The sequence below is a fragment of the Dipodomys ordii genome, unplaced genomic scaffold (genome assembly GCF_000151885.1).
Source record: "Dipodomys ordii isolate 6190 unplaced genomic scaffold, Dord_2.0 Scaffold13, whole genome shotgun sequence".
Classification (NCBI taxonomy): domain Eukaryota; kingdom Metazoa; phylum Chordata; class Mammalia; order Rodentia; family Heteromyidae; genus Dipodomys; species Dipodomys ordii.
In genome coordinates this window covers 16,620,696-16,640,051 of record NW_012267229.1, presented here as the reverse complement: position 1 = coordinate 16,640,051, position 19,356 = coordinate 16,620,696, and the positions used below count along the sequence as shown (strand labels likewise).

Below are 19,356 nucleotides of genomic sequence, written 5' to 3'. Positions count from 1 at the left end.
GCAGGAAAAAGTCCGTGAGACTCTTATCTCCAATGATTCACCAGAAAACAAGAAGTAGTGCTTGTGGCTCTAAGTGGTAAAGCACTAGCCTTGATCAAAAAGACCTCATGGACAGTGCCCAGGCCTTGAGTTTCAAGCCCCACAATGGACAAAAAAAAAGTTCAGTCCAAGTGTGTGCTCACAGCCATAGCACAGGCTCAGAACCAGCAGGGCTCAGATGGTCCAGACACTGAGCATGGGCTTGTGACATTTTGTTCAAAAGCTAAAAAATTCAGGAATTACTGCCAGACACTCTGACCAATCTTTCATCGCAATCAATTTGTCATTTTGACCGGCTTATTTTAGGCCTCACTATTTTTGACTTAATCAGCTGCTCCTACCACTCTACCTCCTGTGGCCATCTGGGCTGGACAGGGCTAACTTTCCCCCTGGTGTCTCTCGAAGCCCAATGCCTAGAGTCCCGCACTGAGAGGAGAGGCTCCAGGGCAAGACTGGAAGGGTGAAGGGAGTGGGGTGCTGGATTCTAGCTCTGGAGTTTAGATCTGCCTGTAGCCACTTTGGTTTCAAGGTGACCTCAGGGCTCAAGAAGAGGTGAATGAGGCCAAGACTGGAAGCTTACCTATTTTAGGACATGTCTTTTTTTTTTTTTTAATCCCGGTGGCAGTCCTGGGGTTTAAACTTTGGGTCTTTTCACTCCAGGCTAGTGCTCTATCACTTAAGCCACAGTTCTACTTCCAGGTTGTTTTTCTGTTGTTATTGTTGTTTTGTTTTTGGTGTTTAATTGGAAATAAGAATCTCATGGACTTTCCTGCTCAGGCTGGCTTCAAACCTCAACCCTCAGATTTCAGCCTCCTGAGTAGCTAGGGTTATAGGCCTGAACCACCAGGCCTCGCGAGAACATCTGTTTTATTCCCCAAGGCCAGAGCTGGTGGCTTAACATTGGACTACTGCTTGTAAACAGGGAGCAGGCATTAAGAAGGGACCAAATGGGAGAGAGAAGGTGGCTTAACGGCCCCTCACACTGAGAATTTATCGTGGGGTTTAGGACCCATCACTTGGATGACACAGCCCCAATCTATCCTGCAGTGATGTCATCTCTCTGGACCAGGCTTAGAGACAGAGAAGGGCCTCTCCCTGCATTAGTTTGCAGGCACATGATGAGAGCATGAGGCTGCCATTGGAAGGATGCTTTGTGTCCCTTTCACTCTCAGGCCACCTGATCTATGGCGCAGGACTGCACACATCGGCTGTGTTCTCCCCAGTAGCCCAGGCGGCCTCTGCCTGATCTGATCTCCATGTGCTTGTACAGAGGACACACTGGACCAATCCTACATAGAAAGCAGCTCTGGCATTTTACTCCCTCCTATCAGCCCTCACGTGGGCTGTATTTGTCCCAGAGATGGCCCACACGAGGTTCATACACTGTGTGCCTGAGTTTGTCAATACATAAAATGTGTGGTTTCCACTCTCAGATCTCTAGCTTTATTCCAACAATCAGGGGCCCAATTCCCAGGGGCCAATGATTGCCCAGTGCTGAAGAGCAACTTTTCCCACAACAACTGTCCTCTTAAGTGCATAATAGGTCCAACAGGCCCCTGGGTCACCTTCTCCTCTTCTGAAGTTAAGGGTCAGGTGCAACTCACATCTGTATTTCTGTCCTTAGATTTTTTTTTTTGGGGGGGGAGGGGTTGGTCATAGGGCTTGAACTCTGGGCCTGGGTGCTGTCCCTCAGCTCTTCAGCTCAAGACAAGCACACTACCACTTGAGCCATAGTGCCACTTCCAAATGGATTTTTTTTTTCTAATATGGTCTTCCAGGCTGACTTTTCAAATCCACTATGTAGTCTAAGTTGTCTTTGGTCTCCTAATCCTCCTGCCTCAACTTTCTGTGTAATGGAATTACAGGCAGAAACCACAAGGACCAGCCTCATCTGTCTGTTTCACTACTTCTAGCCATGCTTAGTCTGTGCCTTTCAGTCTAGGTACACTCATTCACAGTCCCACAGGGCTATATGCCTGGCCTCCATCCACAGTCCTCACCTAGTAATATCTTCTGTCAGCTGAGCAGGGTCAGGGGGGTAGAACTTGACTGTGAAGGCAAAATTCCAGGGGCTGCCTGAGAGGAGAAGAGGAGGAGAGATTAGAGAGGCCCCATCATCTCAGTGGACAGCCTGGATATGCCAGCCAATCATAAGTTTTCAGTTTTCTATCTCTAATCTCATGACAATGGAACCAGGAAGGCTGAAACATGATTCTCAGTTGAGCGATGAGAAAACCAAGACTCAGGTCAAGAGACTTGTGAGCAATGAGAAGGAAGTAGAAAGAAAACTTAGTGCTGTGTGCCAGGTACTCACACTACATGCATCCTGCTTTGCAAACTTCACTTTCCCAAGCTTCAGAACAACCCCACAAGTAAGTCCTGTGATTAGCCCTATTTTGCAGACTCAGACACCTAGCCCAACAAGAAGTGAGCTAGGTTCATGCACAGGTAGTAAGTTAATCTCCATAATCACCCTGAGGTATAATTGTTATTATTATTATTACTATTATTGTTATTTTGCAAAGCTGAGATGCAACTTAAAGCCTTGTATAAGAGTTCTGCCCCTGAGCTATATCCCCAGCCTGAGTTCCCCCCTCCCTTTTTTTTTTTAAATTGGTCATGGGGCCTGAACTCTGGGCTTGGGCACTGTCCCTCAGCTCTTTAGCTCAAGGTTATTGCTCTACCACTGGAGCCACAGCGCCACTTCCAGCTTTTTCTGTTTATGTGGTGCTGAGGAATCAAACCCCGGGCCTTATGCATGCAAGGCAAGCATGAGCCACCTTCTCAGCTGAGTTTCCCTTTTATAGGGGAAGATTCTGAGACTAAGTGACTTTCCTCAGTCACTCATCTAATTGGTGGCAGAGAATAGGGGTCCAAAATCTATTATCTGACCTCAGAGCCCAGGCTCCAGACCATAAGGATTCTTGGAGAAAAGCAATCTCAAGGTGATACGAACACACACTCTCTCAAGAAAAATAACAGTAATAGTAAGTAATAGCCAGAGCGTTGGGCACTAGTGGCTCAAGCCTGTAATCCTACCTACACAGGATGCCGAGATATTAGGATCACAGTCCAAAGCCAGCCAGGGCAAGAAGGTCTGTGAGACTCTTACCTCCAATTAACCACCATAAAACCATAAGTGGAGCTGTGGCTCAAGCTAGTAGAGTGCTAGCCTTGAGCAAACGAGCTCAAGGATAGAACCCAGGCCCTGAGTTCAAGTCCTACTACTGACAAAAAAATTGTAACATCCAGAGGTAATACATTCCAGATAGGCTGGTATATATTAATTATAGGTGCAGGCACTGTCATTGGTATCATACACATGACGACTCATTTCTTCTCACAATTCTAAAGCTAAATACTATCATGATCCCACTTTATAGATGAAGAAACTGAGGCACAGATCAGTTATCTAACACAAGAGGGAGTGATAGACCAGGACTCAAATCCAGATGGTCTGGCCCTAGTGTCTGTCCATATGCTATAGAAAAGCTCAAATAAAACAGCCACTGAGCACCTGTTCTTGGCTGAGTGCTGTCCATGCATTTGTCAATTTAACTGTCACCCTCATCTCACAAGATGGGAATGGCCAGTCCACTTGCTAAGGAGAGGCAGTAGGCTCTATAGCACTTCCCCAGGTACCCAAGGTGATGGTCACTGAGGCTTGAGAGATGACACTCCCATGGGATAGGAGTTTGGGGAGCTACCTCCAGAAGCTGAGGGGCCATCATAAAGGACTGGAGGGAGGCAAAATTGTATCCCTGGGATCCCATGGGGAAGGATGAGGATGAATAGCTGCAAGTTTCTGGAGTGGGGCAGAGTCTGGGCTTCTATTAGGGGATGTACTTGCTAAGGACCAAGACTGCATCTTTGGCTTGAGGTACCACCAGTGGCAACATCCACATGCCAAGCTGGGCTGGCAAGGGGCCGCACACACATTCTGGGGAACCACGCTGAGGCCTAAGGATTTGGCCTGGTTGCCTCTCTTTTCCAGGCTCCTGATCTTTACTAAAGACTGCACATTTGGCTGCCCATATGGGTTTTCTTCCCATAGGAGACAGCCCTCTCAGGCAGGCTGGAGCTACCAGAGGACAGCCGGAAGCTCAGGCCTAGGATGCTGTCAGCCTCAGAGGAGCATGCTCTGCTGCATGCTCTGCCTCTTTGTCTCCAACTGACAGAAACCTACAGGAAGATCTCCTCAAGGCCCCTCCCGCAGAGTCAGGCTGGCATCCCTGGGCCCAGCTGCTTGCTGTCATGGCAACTGGCTCAGCTACAGCTTCCCAGCCAGGGGACCAGGGAGTCCAACCCTAGAGAGACCAAGCATAGTCAGGAGGAGGGGCCTTGAGTAGAGGGCTCTCTGCCTCCAGGCTCCAGGTCTCCACTTCCTGCAGGGTACCTTGCTGGGACCACAGAACTCCCCCTTCTGCCATTTGAAAGCTGCCCCACCCCTCCCAACAGGCCTTGTCTCAATGTGCCAAAAAAAAGACAGGTTGTCAGCCTGCTCATCTGCCTTCTCCTCAGGCCTTGAAAAGAGCACCGGATGAAAGGCCAGGACTCAAGAGTGGTTCAGGCAATATTTGGCTCTGTGAGCTTGGGTAAGTACCTGCTCTCTCTGGGCTTCTGGGAAAAGGGTCATTGGTGACTACCCTAACTCTGCCAACTTGCTTGTAACTCTGCATGATCAATTCCATTCTCTGGACCTCAGACCCATCATCTATAAAACCATGTCCACCCTACCTTCCCCAAAACCGCCATGTGGAACCAAGGAGCTCACTGTATGACAGTCCCATCTTTAACCCCCACCCCCCACCCTCCACACAGCTGCCACTCACTCCGGGTCTGCTTCTTGATTTCCTTGGAGGGATCCAGCCAGTTCTGAAACAGAACAGAGTTATTTAGAGGGGAATGGAGGAGAGGCCCAATGGGGCTTAGAGAGTAGGATCCTGTAATGGCCAATTGACAGCACCTATTGGGAAACACCCCTGGGACCCTTTCCCTTGGGACTGGGAGGTGGGGGTTGGGAAACCCAGCACCCAGGGTTGGCATTGCCATAGTGACTGGGTATTATAGCCCCACATCCCCCAAGGGGACCCTCAGTTCTTGCAAGCAATCCATATAGTCACAATGGTGCTCTCTAGATACCATCTAGAGACCAGGGGCAAGAAGTGGAGACAGAGAACTGAGGGTGAACAGAAGTTGCTGTTCCTTGAGGGTGGACAAGTAGAAGGCGCCTGGGAAATGATAGAAGCCAGGGGGTATGGCCAGGGCAGGGAGGCCTAAGAGGAAAGGCTTCCCCCTCTCCACCCACTCCCCAGCCTGCTGCAGCAGGCCTCACCCAGCCAGGTACCTTCTGACTGTCAGCATCGCAGAAGGTCAGGCCGAAGTAGTCCTTCTCCAGGAGGTTGAGGTGCTCACAGACCAGGTCAAACAGTACCTGGCCGCGGCCGTGCTTCTGAAGGGAGAGCAGAGCTGCTGTAGGGCTTCGTGTACTTTAGACTGGGGTCAAGAGCTCCCGTGGGCTCCATTCGGATGACTGGAGAGCCCCCAAGAGCCCCCTGTGTCTGGACTCCTGTAACCTGGCTTTCCTCTCTGAGTCTTTTTTTAGGGTGGGGGTTCAGTCATGGGGCTTGAACTCAGAGTCTGGGGTCTGTCCCTGAGTCTCACGGACTTTCCTGCCCAGGCTGGTTTTGAATCTCGATCCTTGGCGGACCTCACTTTCCTGAATAGCTAGGATTACAGGCGTGAGCCACCAGCATCTGGCTTTGCCACAGTGCCACTTCGGTTTTCTGGTGGTTAATTGGAGGTAAGAGTTTCATGGACTTTCCTGCCCATACTGGCTTTGAACTGTGATCCTCAGATCTCAGCCTCCTGAATAGTGAGATTACAGGCATGAGCCACTGGTGCCTGGCCCTCTGACTGTTAAGTTCTGAGGGAAGGGTTGGGAGGGAGAATAGGAGAAAAATGAGGGAAGGGGTAACAAGTTTGACAAGAAATGTACTTGTTACCTTACTTATGTAAATGTAATTCCTCTGTACATCAACTTGACAATAAAAAAAGAAGTTCTGAGGTGAAAACATCTGCTCACCTAGGCCTCCTCAGAGTCTACTGGGTGTCTCTCTAGACAATGACCTTGCTTAGGGCCAGTTGGGGTATAGTGGGGAGTGACTGATTTCTCCTTCTTTACAGCAATCAGTGGGAGCAACACACCAAAATTCTAAGCTTTGGGGGTAGGAGGAGAAGAAGAGCCCCTTGAGAAATGAGGGATGTGGGCAGGGCAGCAGGGGAGGGGGTGGGATTTGAATCATAGACTGTTATTGTCCTTTCCTGGCTGGTCCTGATGGGGGTAGCAGGTGAGGTGGTAGAAAGAGCCATGGGTCTGAATCAGCCTCCACCCGAAGCAGCACGGTCAGAGTTACCTTCTCCCCAGTGCTCTCCTGAAACAAGTCCAGCCCAGCCCAAGGACTGAGCATAACTAGGCTAAGGGAATGGGAGGCAGTCACCACCTGAAAAGGTAGGGGACTTGAGGGAAAGAATGAGGGCTCTCCAGGGTCGGGCTGGTCCCTGGGGACCAGGGATCAGCACCAGGCCTGGCAAGGAATTCCTGAGACTGGAAGAGTCTGCGTGAGGGAGAACATCTGGCCTGGACCAAAGCCCCTACGGACTTCTAGGTCAGACTAAAGCAACATGTTGGGACACACACACAGGCAAACAAGAAGAAGAAAGTAACCCTTTACTTTGTTCAAGCACAGGTAAGGTATCCACCCTAAAACCCTTCTACAGAAATACACCTAAAAACCAAACTAGCTGGGCACCAGTGGCTCCTTGTAATCCTAGCTGCTCAGAAAGCTGAGATCTGAGTATTGAGGTCCAAAGTCAGTCTGGGCAGAAAAGTCCTTTTAAGACTCTTATCTCCAATTAACCACTCAAAAACCAGAAGTGGTGCTGTGGCTCAAAATGGCAGAGTGCTAGCCTTGAGCTGAAGAGCTGAGGGACAGTGCCCAGGCCCAGAGTTCAGGATCTACTACCAACCAAAAAAAACCCAAAAAACACAAAACAGGGCATGGAAAGAAGGAAAAGTACTCCAAAGTACTCCTGGCTGTCTTGGTAGTGGGGCCACCCTCTGAACTCTTTTGTGCCTGTGGAGAAGGGCCTGGTGTGATGCTGGACCAAAGCAGAACTCCTAAGGGAGGAAGGGTTAGATGGGGGTGGGAAGGTATGGATGAAGAGTCCCCTGTGAGGGCGGATCTGAGCTTATTTAAGCCAAGAGGCAGGGCCATGCCGCAGGCACTTCTCCACAGATGAAACTGATCTTTCCCTTTGACCACCTAGGCCTGTGTGGACCTACTTGATACAGAACCCTGAGAAGATAAGTTTTATTCTGGAGACTAGAGGCAGGACCTTGGACAGGGCTGTTCACAAGGATGAGAGGACCCCTCTTACTACCTATCATACAAAAGAAACAAGAAAAAAAAAAAAAGCTGGGCACTGGTGGCTCATGCCTGTAATCCTAGCTACTCAGGAGGCTGAGATCTGAGGATCATGGTTCAAAACCAGCCCAGGCAGGAAAAGTCTGAGAGACTCTTATCTCCAATTAACCACCAGAAAAAAACAAACTAACAACAAAAAAAAAAACCTGAAGTGGTGCTGTGGCTCAAGTGGTAGAATGCTTGCCTTGAGCTGAAGAGCTCAGGGACAGTACACAAACCCCATAACTGACCATAAATAAATAAATAAATATTAAAGCCGGGTGCCAGTGGCTCATGCTTATAATTCTAGCTTCTCGGGAATCTGGAGATCCTGGTTTAAAGCCAGCCCTGGCAGGAAAGTCTATGAGAGTCTCATCTCCACCAAAATGCCAGACATAGAGCTACAGCTCAACTGGTAGAGCACTAGCCTTAATCAAAAAAGCTAAGGGATGGGGCTGGGAATGTGGCTTAGTGGCAGAGTGCTTGCTTAGCATACATGAAGCCCTGGGTTCAATTCCTCAGTACCACATAAACAGAAAAAACCGGAAGTGGCACTGTGGCTTAAGTGGTAGAGTGCTAGCCTTGAGCAAAAGAAACTCAAGGACAGTGCCCAGGACCTGAGTTCAAGACCCAAGACTGGCACCAAAACAAATAAAATTAAATTAAAAATGAAAGTAAAAATAAAAAGATTCTAGTTTCATTGATCACGCTGGTGGCTGAGACAGAAGAGCTGTTTCTGGGCTTCAAATCTAGGGGTCAGACAGTGATAGAACTGCCCTGAGGATCCTTTCCTGATGCCTGCCCTGCACTGAGTCTAATATTGTGCTCAACCACAATTGACCTTTCTGGCCTTGTTGCTACCATCTGTACAAAGGAAGACTGGGCCAGGTCATCTCTCTGGACACTGTAGCCGGTCCAGGACCCCTCTGGTCTGGCTCAGGTTGAGGACACACAGGAGCCTCGGTTGCTCTGAGGCTGGCCGGCCAGGGAGAGGGCATATGGCACTTAGTGCTCCCCTACCTCCACCTCACACTCATACTCAGAGGCATCAAGCAGAGTGACTCGGCAGATGGCACTCTTGAACTTCTTGGCAATCTTCTGGGGTGATTTCTGGGCCTTGCTGGGCGTGGTCCTCTCTGACAGGCCATCAGCCTCACAGAAGTCTTTGTCCTCCATGTCTAGGCTCTGTGGGTCCAACCAAGGAAGGGTTTGGTCAGTAGGTTTGAAATCACAGTCTTTCACACAAGCAGGAAGTAATCAGGAGGAAGCGAGGTCCAAGATGGCTCTCAAAACAAGGGCCACTGCCTTGTAAATCAGGAGCATCCCACAGAACTGAACCTGTGGCCAGAGCTGTCCTATCTCTCTAGAACAATGCACAAACCATCCAGGCAACCATCTGGACTTGTCTATCACTGGGAGCTGTTAAAGGTCTACTGGATAGCCAGGCGCTGGTGGCTCACGCCTGTAATCCTAGCTACTCAGGAGGCAGGAAAAACCGTGAGACTCCTATCTCCAATAAACCACCAGAAAACCGGAAGTGGCGCTGTAGCTCAAGTGGTAGAGCGCTCGCCTTGAGCTGAAGAGCTGAGGGACACAGGCCCAGAGTTCAAGCCCCACGACCAACAAAAATAAATAAATAAATAAACCACCAGAAAACTGGAAGTGGCGCTGTGGCTCAAGTGGTAGAGCGCTCGCCTTGAGCTGAAGAGCTGAGGGACAGCGCCCAGGCCCAGAGTTCAAGCCCCATGACCGACAAAAAAAAAAAAAAAAAAAGGTCTACTGGAGGCAGGACCAGAGCCCGGCCTCTTCCTGTGATCAATCCTACACTGGGCCTATGGTAAAGGAAGGAAGGGAGATGTGAATTTGAGGACTAGATGATTCCTCTAATCCCTGGTAGTTCTACTGGGATAAGTTTTGCTCCAGAGTCACACTGAACTTGTCAAGCTCAAATGGAAAGGCTCATAGGCAGGAAAATAAAGGTAAAAGAACTATTTTTGAAATCACTTCTAGATCTGACTTTCACTTCTGTCACTTTAGGGCAGTGTGACTCTGGGTAACTAACTGGCTTCATCCCACTGAGCCACAGTTTCTCCAAGTGTAAAATGAGGAAATTAGCAGCTTCCCTCTAAGGTTTAAGAGAATTAAATATAAAAATGACCACAAAGCCCCCAGCATACTGCTCAGTATGCAATGAGTCAGGAATAAGTCTTACTTTCCCTCTTTCTTTCCTGCTGAGAAAATACCTGAGTCCAAAGCCCTGAACCCAGAGGACTGGCTGGGTGGGAAGACGGATGCCCTGGGCTCTCAGGTACACACCTGTTCAGCAGGCCGAGTGTCCGGCTGGAATGGTTGCTTCTCATTGGAGTTGGCCTCTGGGTGGCCGTGGCCTGCGGGGGTGACCGGGGTGGTCGCAGCAGCTGCAGCCACGGCCTCAGGCTGCTGTGGGGCCTCCTCCTGAGCTTTCTTCACCTCAGAATCGGGACCTGCCTCTGTTGTCATGGTGACCAGCACGCCTGCATTGGCACGGAGAGGGACAGCAATAGTGTGACAGAGTGAGGGAACAGGAACCACACATGGAGAGAGACAGATGGTGACAAATGGACAAAGAGCCAGAGAGAAGGAAGGCAGGAGAGGAGGAAAGGACAGAGCAAATGGGGAGGGAGGACATGAAAAGTGAGGGGTTAATAGTGGTAGTAGAGGTCACAGGCCCTTCTCCCTGCCCCCACCCCCACCATACTGTGTGTCATAGTTCATCAGTGATCCCAATCTCTTGACCCTGGGTCCTTTCTAGGGGTGACAGGGTTCTTTCCAGGAAGCCCCATTCTGTCAGGAGTATAGGAAGCAGTGACCAGCTCCAGGCAAGACCCTAGCCAGGCTGTCTCCCCACCCATACCTGAACCATGGTAGCCCTTCAATAAACACTAGACATGCTGACCTCAACCAAGACAGCTCCGGGTTTCAGGCCCATAGGGTCCTGAATTTTGGCAAGCTTCATCATGCCCAGCCTGCAATAATTTCCACACCTACACCTCCAGCGAGGCTTCACATAGGTGCTGGGGAATAAGCCTACATAAAACTCAGGAATGGGGTTCGAGATCAAGTCTGACACAAATATACCAATCACCTGACCTCTCTGGGACTCAGCCACAAAGTGAAGAACTTAGGGGACAGGCTCTTCTTAGGATTTTCCCTTTGGAATATTAAATGAGGTCATTCCAGAGAGAATCCAGGATGACACTCACTGTCCAGGTACTCTGTTAGAATGAGCCCATTGCAGAGAGAGAAGAATGGCAAAATAAAAGCCTCAACATCTCTGTGTGTGTGTGTGTGTGTGTGTGTGTGTATACATCAGAAAAATTTATATATTTATTTATCATTTATTTATTTATTTTGTGCTGGTCTTGGGGCTTGAACTCAGGGCCTGGGCAGGGTCCCTGAGCTTTTTTTGTTTTTTTTTTTCTTTTTCTCAAGGCTGGTGCTCTACCACTTGAGCCACAGCTCTATTTGTTTTCTGTTGTTGTTTTGTTAATTGGAGATAAAAATCTTACAGACTTTCCTCCCCAGGCTGGCTTGAACCACAATCCTCAGATCTCAGCCTCCTGAATAGCTAGGATTACAAGCATGAGCCACCAGCACCTGATTAAAAATTTATTTTTTAACCTCTAGTTTTCAAAGCCATCATTTAAATTGCTGAGCACAGTGGTATTTTCCTGTAGTCCCAACTTCTTGGGAGACTGAGGCAGGAGACTTCTTGAACCTACGAGCTTGAGACCAGCTGGTCTTGTATAACAGAGTGAGACTGTGTCTTTAAATAAAATAAGTGAACAAATAAATACATTCATAAATCATTCAAAGAATCTCCAAGTGTAATAGGTAACAAATCAAGAGCTACAGTTAAATAGAAGAGAAAAACAACAACCTATTTCCACTGCTCAGAAGTAACTACAGCTATTACTTTGATAAATTTTTCTGTATAGATGCTGCTTGATTTTTCATGAGTTTACATACTGGCAAACCCACATATACTAAAAATACTATAAGTCAAAAATGTATTTCAGGGCTGGGAAGGTGGCTCAGTGGTAGAGCGCTTGCCTTGCATGCATGAGGTCCTGGGTTCGATTCCTCAGCACCACATAAGCAAAAAGAAAAAAGCCAGAAGTGGCACTGTGGCTCAAGTGGTAGAGCGCTAGCCTTGAGCTGAAGAGCTGAGGGACAGCGCTCAGGCCCAGAGTTCAGGCCCCGCGACTGGACCAAAACAACAACAATAAAAAAAAATGTATTTCAGCTGGGTGACACACACCTGTAATCCCAGCTACTCAGTAAGCTGAGAACTGAGGATCACAGTTCAAAGCCAGCTTGGACAGGAAAGTCTGTGAGATTCTTTATCTCTAAAAAGCCAGAAGTGGAGCTTTGGCTCAAGTGTAGAGTGTTAGCCTTGAGCAAAAAAAACTTAGGGACCCAAGGCCCAGATTTCAAGCCCCCAGACGAGGGCATGCATGAGCGCACACACCCCCACACCCATACAAATTCATTTCATATCCTCATGTATCAAACAGCTTAGTTGAGCCTCACTGATCTTTAACATGCCCAGGACACTGACATCACCCTACGGTTGGGGAAAATCATTCAACATCAAGCCTATTTAATAAACCTTGACTAGCACATAAAAATTATTGAATAAAGTACTGACAGGGAAAGACAGAATGGTTGTAGGGGTGTGCTTTCACACCATCATGAAGTCAAAAAATTGTAAGTCAGACTATTGTAAATTGAGGAGCATCTGGGTCTGTGTAATCATTAAAATACAGTCTGTACACATTTCCATGTCCCATGCTACTTCACTCAAACATTCTCATGCTTTTTCTATCCCCATTTCTTTTGCTGTCTGAGAGGATGAATCATCATCTACTCACCACCCTTGGTACTTGGCCTGAGCCTAAGCGCATCCTTCTTTGCAGCTATATTGTTGGGGTTTGTGGAGAGAGCCAAGTTTGAGGGAGAGAAAATAGACGAAAAATCTGGGGAGTCAGGGGGGCTGGTGGACAAGCTTGGTCTCTTGCTCTCCAAGTCTTCCTATGAAAGAAGAGGAGTGAACTGAATTATCTCAGAAGGTGTCCTGGTCCTATTATCTGTGTCACTTGACTAATGGCAGGCTTTGCTAGAGACCTGGGAAAGGAAGAACTAGGATGTTGACTTAAGATTGCTTTTCTTAGCCAGGTGCCAGTGGCTCACGCCTGTAATCTTATCTACTTGGGAGGCTGAGATCTGAAGATCCTGGTTAGAAGCCAGCCTAGGTAGAAAAGTCCCTGTAAGACTCTTTATCTCCAAGTATCCACTCAAAAACCAGAAGCGGAGCTGTGGCTCAATATGGTAGAGTGCTAGTCTTGAGCAAAAAAGCTCAGGGACGGTGCTCAAGCCCTGAGTTCAAGCCCCTTGACTACACAAAAAAAAGATTGCTTTCCTGACTACTTCCAAGAAGATTTAAACTGGGGGAAAAGCTCTGGGGCTTGGGCTGAAGCTAGACAAAAGTCTAGTTTGATTCTTTCTCATGTGCAGAAATCCAGTAGATTTCAGGGAACATAGCGAACTTGGCGTGAGGGCTCTGCTTGTTTCTTGGTTCCCCCAGTTTAGCTCTAACATTATTTTTGTTGAGGCTGGGATCAGTAATGGGTACTTTTGCCCCTAAACAACAATTTTTAAAAAACAAACAAACAAAACAACGTTGGTTGGCTGATCATCTACATAACCTTCTATGTCTGTATCTCTACATTAAAAAGATTAAATATTAAAAGGCAAAGTTTTCTATCCCATCGCATTCCCATAAGCCTCTTTCATTTTTCCTTTAACCTATCTTCACAGCATGGCAAGGGGCCTTCCACATCTTTCCTAAATATACAGCACAAAGCCAAAGCCAAGCGCCCATGGCTCTCCCCTGTAATCCTAGCTACTCAGGAGGCTGAGATCTGAGGATCACGGTGCAAAACGAGCCCAGGCAGTAAAGTCCATGAGACTCTTATCTCCAATTATCCACCAAAAAAAAGCTAAAAGTGGAGGTTTGGCTCAAGTGGCAGAGTGGAAAAGCTGAGAGACGGTGCCCAGACACCGTCCTGAGGTGAAGGCTCAGGACCGGATAAGAGGAGATACATAAAATCTGTTTAATTTTTTTAAATTTATGAATTAAAAGGAAAAATAACAGTATATATTTTTAAGCCTTATAAGGCAATCTTTCTTTTTTTCTTTCCTTTTTTTTTTGACAAGTCCAAGAATAACAGCATGGTCTCTCTTTAGGCTGCAGAAAGAAACCCGAAGCTGGCCCTGGCTTCCGCCCCAGCAGCATGTGCTTACAGTTCAGTCCAGCCCAGGTCAGCTGGCTGAGAGAGCCTACTGGGTAGCCAGGCACTGTGGAGACCCTAAGGGAAGCACGTGCTACTTCCCTTGGCGCAAGCTGCAACTAAAGATGGTATTCTCTTAGGAGAGGGCTGGATGGGATTTAGATCAGCCAGCGTATGCTTTAGCCTCTCAGAGGAGCCCCAAAGAGTCAGTTCCCAAAGGTTTCTAGAATAGGGAGCAAAGAGCCTTTAGACAGATGGCAGGGACAGCATTTGATTTGAGTCACCATGCAGGCAAAGGCCCAGGTGAGATCAAGGGTCTGTGTGGGGAACAGGATACCTTGGCATTCTGACACTCCAAGAAAACTGTACAGGGGAGTGCCAGACAGCCTGGCAGGAGGGACAGGCTGTACCTAGGGAGAGGTACAGAGGCTGAAGTGGTGCTAGCAGCCTTATAAGAGTTAGAAGTGTTGCCAGGCACTGATGGCTCACACCTGTAATCTTAGTTGCTCAGGAGGCTGAGATCTAAGGATTGCAGTTTGAAGCAAGCCTGGGCAGGAAAGTCTGTAAGACCCTGATCTCCAATGAACCACCTGAAAACTGGAAGTAGAGCTATGGCTCAAAGTGGCAGAGTGCTAGTCTTGAGCAAAAAAATCTCAGGGACAGAACCCAGGCCCTGAATTCAAGCCCCACAAGCACTAAAAATAATTAAGAGTTCAAAGTGTTGACTTCCACCACTAAGCACTACTTAGTGTCCAGGATCAAGCCATAGACTTCACTCGGTCATTCATAGACCCTGCAGACAGCAGAGCAGGACTGAAAGCCCTGCATCTCAATGGTCAAAAGCACAGGCTTAGCTGGACGCCAGGGCTCATGCCTGTGATCCTAACTATACATGAGGCTGAAGTATAAGGATTGCAATCCAAAGCTAGCCCAGGCAGGAAAGTCTGTGAGACTCTTATCTCCAATTAACCGCCAAAACAAAACAAAACCAAAAACCCCATAGAACTGGAACTATGGCTCAAATGGATAGAAGTGCTAGCTTTGAGTGAAAAAACTAAGAGACAATGCCCAGACCTGAGTTCAAGCCCCAATACTAGCATTAGCTTTAGAGTTAGGTACTTAGAGACTGAAAGCTCAGCTCCAGCACCTGCTTTTATCTGTGACCTTGGGTATGTGACCTCCTTTTCTATAAAACAGAGATACCCCCCTCCTCTCAGGATGATGATGAAGATTCAGAAAAGAGAGAGAGAAAAACACTTACCATTATGTACACCCAGTAAAACAAGCCTATGAAGTGGGCCTACAATTTCAAGCAGTATTGGAAAGCTGCTGTTCTCAGGACTGGCCTGAGAACAGAAGTGCCCCTCCAGAATGAATGCAGAACGAGAATGTTCTATGAGATGAGAGGCCAAAGGGCCAGACTGATGACACCATCAGAGAGGAGAGGCTGAATGCACAGGATTAGAAAAGAGAAAGGTCAGCCAGAGAAGGGAACGCTGACAGCACCCACACCAGCTCTGTCTGGGGCTGAGGAGAGGGGCACCAATGTGGCTGGGATGCTCGCCTGCCCTGGGCGAGGGCCAGCCCAGAAGACTGCCTGCATCTGGGGCTCTGCCACTGTCTGGCTCCCTGGCTTGCCTTCCAGGGGCACTAATCAACCATCTCGTGCTGTGGTCTTCCATCTGGGTAGCCTGCAGGGAGAGGATGTCCCAGCCAGCCAAGGCAATAGCCACTGGTCCTGGAGTGATACCACGCCATAAAAATGAATCACCTGGCATCAGTTAACCTTTTAATCAGCATTAGTGTGAGTCAGCATCTCTGAGGCCAGTCATTCACGTTTGTCCTTTTCCCCTTTCCTCAAGCTAACACCCAGGTCCAGGGCACAACCAACTCCAGCCAGGATCGATGTCCAGGCTGCTCCATGACTCTCTATGTTCACGCCTAGAGTTTATACTCCATAGGAAAGCCACAAGGGTCTTTGTACAACTTTGAGTTAGATGCCCTTTTTAAAACCTCCAATGGAGGGGTTGGGAAGTTGGCTCAGTGGTAGAGCACTTGCCTTGCATGCATGGGGCCCTGGGTTCGATTCCTCAGCACCACAAAAGCAGAAGAAGAAAAAAGCTGGAAGTGGCACTGTGGCTCAAGTGGCAGAGTGCTAGCCTTGAGCTGAAGAGCTGAGGAACAGTGCCCAGGCCCAGAGTTCAGGCCCCACGACCGGACCAAAAAAAAATAAATAAAAATAAAAGCTCCAATGGAAGCCAGGCACTGGTGGTTCATGCCTATAATCCTAGCTACTCAGGAGGCTGAGATCTGAGAATGGCAGTTCAAAGCCAGCAGGAGCAAGAAAGTCTATGAGACTCTTCTCCAATTAATCCACTAAAAAGTTGCAAGTCAGGTGTGGCTCAGATGGTAGAGTGCTAGCCTTGAGCACAAAAGCAAAGGGACAGGGGCTGGGAAGGTAGCTCAGTGGTAGAGTGCTTGCCTTGTATGCATGAGGCCCTGGGTTCGATTCTTCAGCACCACATACACAGAAAAAGCTGGAAGTGGGTGCTATGACTCAAGTGGTAGAGTGCTAGCCTTGAGCTGAAGAGCTCAGAACAGTGCCTAGGCCCAGAGTTCAGGCTCCACCACCAGCAAAAAAAAAAAGAAAAGGGACAGTGCCCAGGCTTTGAGTTCAAGCCCAGGACCAGCACACAAATACAAAAAAAAAAAAAAAATTCCAATGGAGCCAGCCTTGAGCTGCCTCAAGTGAACTGCATTAAGGGAACTGGGGGAAAGCGAAGGGGTAACACGTCCAAAAAAGAATCATGATCATTATCTGACTTATGAAATGGCAACTTCTCTGTACAACATCCTAATAATAACAATAAAGTTATACTAAAAAACAACAACACACAAACACTAAGGGACAGGGCCAGGCCCTGAGTTCAAGCCCCAGTGTAAGCACATGCACGCGCGTGCACACACACACAAAATTAAAAATAAAAAACTCCAATAGCTTCCCACGAAATTAACACACAAATTCTTTTTTCTTTTTTGGTCGGTCGTGGGGCTTGAACTCTGGGCTTGGGCACTGTCCCTCAGCTCTTCAGCTCAAGGCTAGCGCTCTACGGCTTGAGCCATAGCGCCACTTCTGACACAAGCAATAGGCTTCTGCTTACAGCCCTGACCACCTTTGCAACATCAGCCCCCACCTCAACCAGTCTCCTACTGACTTCTGACACTACCCCCGCCACTGTGTGCATGATGTACTGACCCTAAGTCTGTTCTTCAACCATGCCAGCCTTGTCCCTGCATTGGGACTCTGTCCTTAACGCGCCCTCTGCATGGACAGTGAGCCTGTCCCTTTCCCTTGGTACTACATTTTCCACCCCCCGACTTGCCAGTGCAGAGATCAACCCCAGAGCCTCAGACCTGCTGAGGCAAGTGAGCTGCAACCATAGGCCTTGGTTTATAAAGACAGGGTTATAGCCAGACACTGGTGATTCATGCTTGTAATACTAGCTACTCAGTAGGATGAGATATGAGGATCACAGTTCAAATCCACCCTGGGAAGGAAAGTCTGTGAGATGCTTATCTTCAATTAACCACCAGAAAACCAGAAGTGGAATTGTACCTCAAATGCTAGAGTGCTAGCCTTGAGCAAAAGAACTCGGGAACAGGGCCCAGGCCTTGAGTGGGGGGATGGGGGGGTGAGGGGAGGGGGGGAGGGGGGAGAGAAAGAGAGACAGGCTCTTGCTTCTAGACCAAGCTAGCCTCAAAATCTCAATCTTAGCTCCACCTCTTTTTTTGGGGGGAGGGGGGGAGGTCCGTCGTGGGGCCTGAACTCTGGGCCTGGGCACTGTCCCTCAGCTCTTCAGCTCAAGGCTAGCGCTCTATCACTTGAGCCACAGAGCCACTTCCAGCTTTTTCTTTTTGCTTATGTAGTGCTGAGGAATCAAACCCAGGGCCTCATGCATGCAAGGCAAGCTCTCTACCACTGAGCCACCTTCCCAGTCTCTTAGCTCCACCTCTTAAGTGTCAGTATTACAAACCCACACCACATTTGGCCAGATCATAAATCTATGTGTCCCTTGTCAACCCCATCTAAACTGGTCCCTCTTTCTGTGGGGGAAGCACTGGATATGTGAAGCTGTTTCTTTGTCTTTGTTTTTCACATTTTTAACAATTTTTAAAGTTTCAGCAAGGACTTATTTTAGCATAATAGGGTTAAAGAAGGGAGAAACAGAAGAGAGAAAAACATTTCCTGGTCCCAAGCAGAAAATGGAAGTTAAAGACTTCTATGTTAAACTGTATTAAAGTGCAGCAATTCAAGGGCGTAAATGACATTCAACAATAGCCACTATTTCTAAAAAGTTTTTATCTCCCCAAACAGAAAAAAAATGTTTCTACTAAGAAAGAATGCTCCATTTGTTTTCAAAGTAATCATCCCAAACTGAATTTATATTTCGTGATTGATTTACTTATGTGTTTCTATTCCTCCTCTAGAATATAAACCCTATAAAAAAAAAACTGTCTTGTTTGCCAATCTCCAGGGATTAGTGCAGTTTTTGATACATAATAGAAAAGTTAACATTTAGTCAGGCACTATAGAGCATGTTTAAAATTCCAGCTATTTTAAAGCAAGAGGATTGTTTGAGCCCAGGACTTCAAGACTAGCCTAGGAAACATAGTAAGACTCTCTCAAAATAAAACAAAGCAAGCAAAACACATCAATAGTCTAGAACATTAACTCTTATAGTATTCTATCTTCTAGGCACTGATCTAAGTATTTGACAAGAACTAGTTCATCTAATCTACACAATAACCTATAATACATATTCTTATCATCTCTATTTTACAAAAGAAGAAACTGACCAGGCATTGGTGGCTCATGCCCAGCTACTCAGGAGGCTGAGATCTGAGGATCATAGTTCAAAGCCAGTCTGAGTAGAAAAGTCTGTGAGACTCTTATCTCCAACTAACCACTAAAAATCCCAAAGTGGAGCTATGGCTCTGAGCAAAAAAGCTAGCTGGACACCAGTAGCTCACATTGTAATCCTAGCTATTTAGGAGGCTGAGAGCTGAGGATCATGGTTTAAAGCCAACCCAGACAGAAAAGTCCCTGCAAGATTCTTGTCTCCAATTAACCACTCAAAAACCAGAAGTGGCATTGTGGCTCAAAGTGGTAGGGAGTTAGCCTTGAGCAAAAGAGCTCAGAGACAGTGCCCAGATCCTGAGTTCGATTCCTACAACCAACAAGAACAACAAAAAAGCTAAGAGAAAATGCCCAGGCCCAGGCCGAGTTCAAGCTCTAGGATCAGCACAAAAGAGAAAAAAGAAAAAAGTAACTGAAGCAAAGAAGTTACCAGACCTGCCCATGTTAGTACATGACAATGTACTAACAGTTAGTACATGACAGTTAGTACATGACAATGCCAGAGCCACAATTTCTGGGCTGCATTCATTCACCTCAATTGTCTTGGTGGCCTGTGGCCTGTCAGCCTCTCTTGGTAACTTACCAGACCTCAAGCACTTGA

General features: G+C 47.6%; 1 protein-coding gene across 8 annotated transcripts in view; it reads right to left on the bottom strand.

The window, feature by feature from the left end:
• The window catches only part of Epb41l1 (erythrocyte membrane protein band 4.1-like 1), a 111,114-nt gene that overhangs the window by 40,223 nt on the left and 51,535 nt on the right, over positions 1 to 19,356 (bottom strand). For 7 of the 8 annotated variants that reach the window (XM_013011054.1, XM_013011055.1, XM_013011060.1 and 4 more), the window contains exons 2-6: positions 9,822 to 10,018; positions 8,526 to 8,690; positions 5,387 to 5,491; positions 4,872 to 4,914; positions 2,040 to 2,115 (exon numbers count right to left, since the gene is read on the bottom strand). In XM_013011054.1, coding sequence (XP_012866508.1) covers positions 2,040 to 2,115; positions 4,872 to 4,914; positions 5,387 to 5,491; positions 8,526 to 8,690; positions 9,822 to 10,004 — 572 coding nt within the window. In that variant the 5' untranslated portion in view covers positions 10,005 to 10,018. The remainder of the gene's footprint in view (positions 1 to 2,039; positions 2,116 to 4,871; positions 4,915 to 5,386; positions 5,492 to 8,525; positions 8,691 to 9,821; positions 10,019 to 19,356) is intronic. The other variant, XM_013011057.1, reaches the window with a different exon arrangement.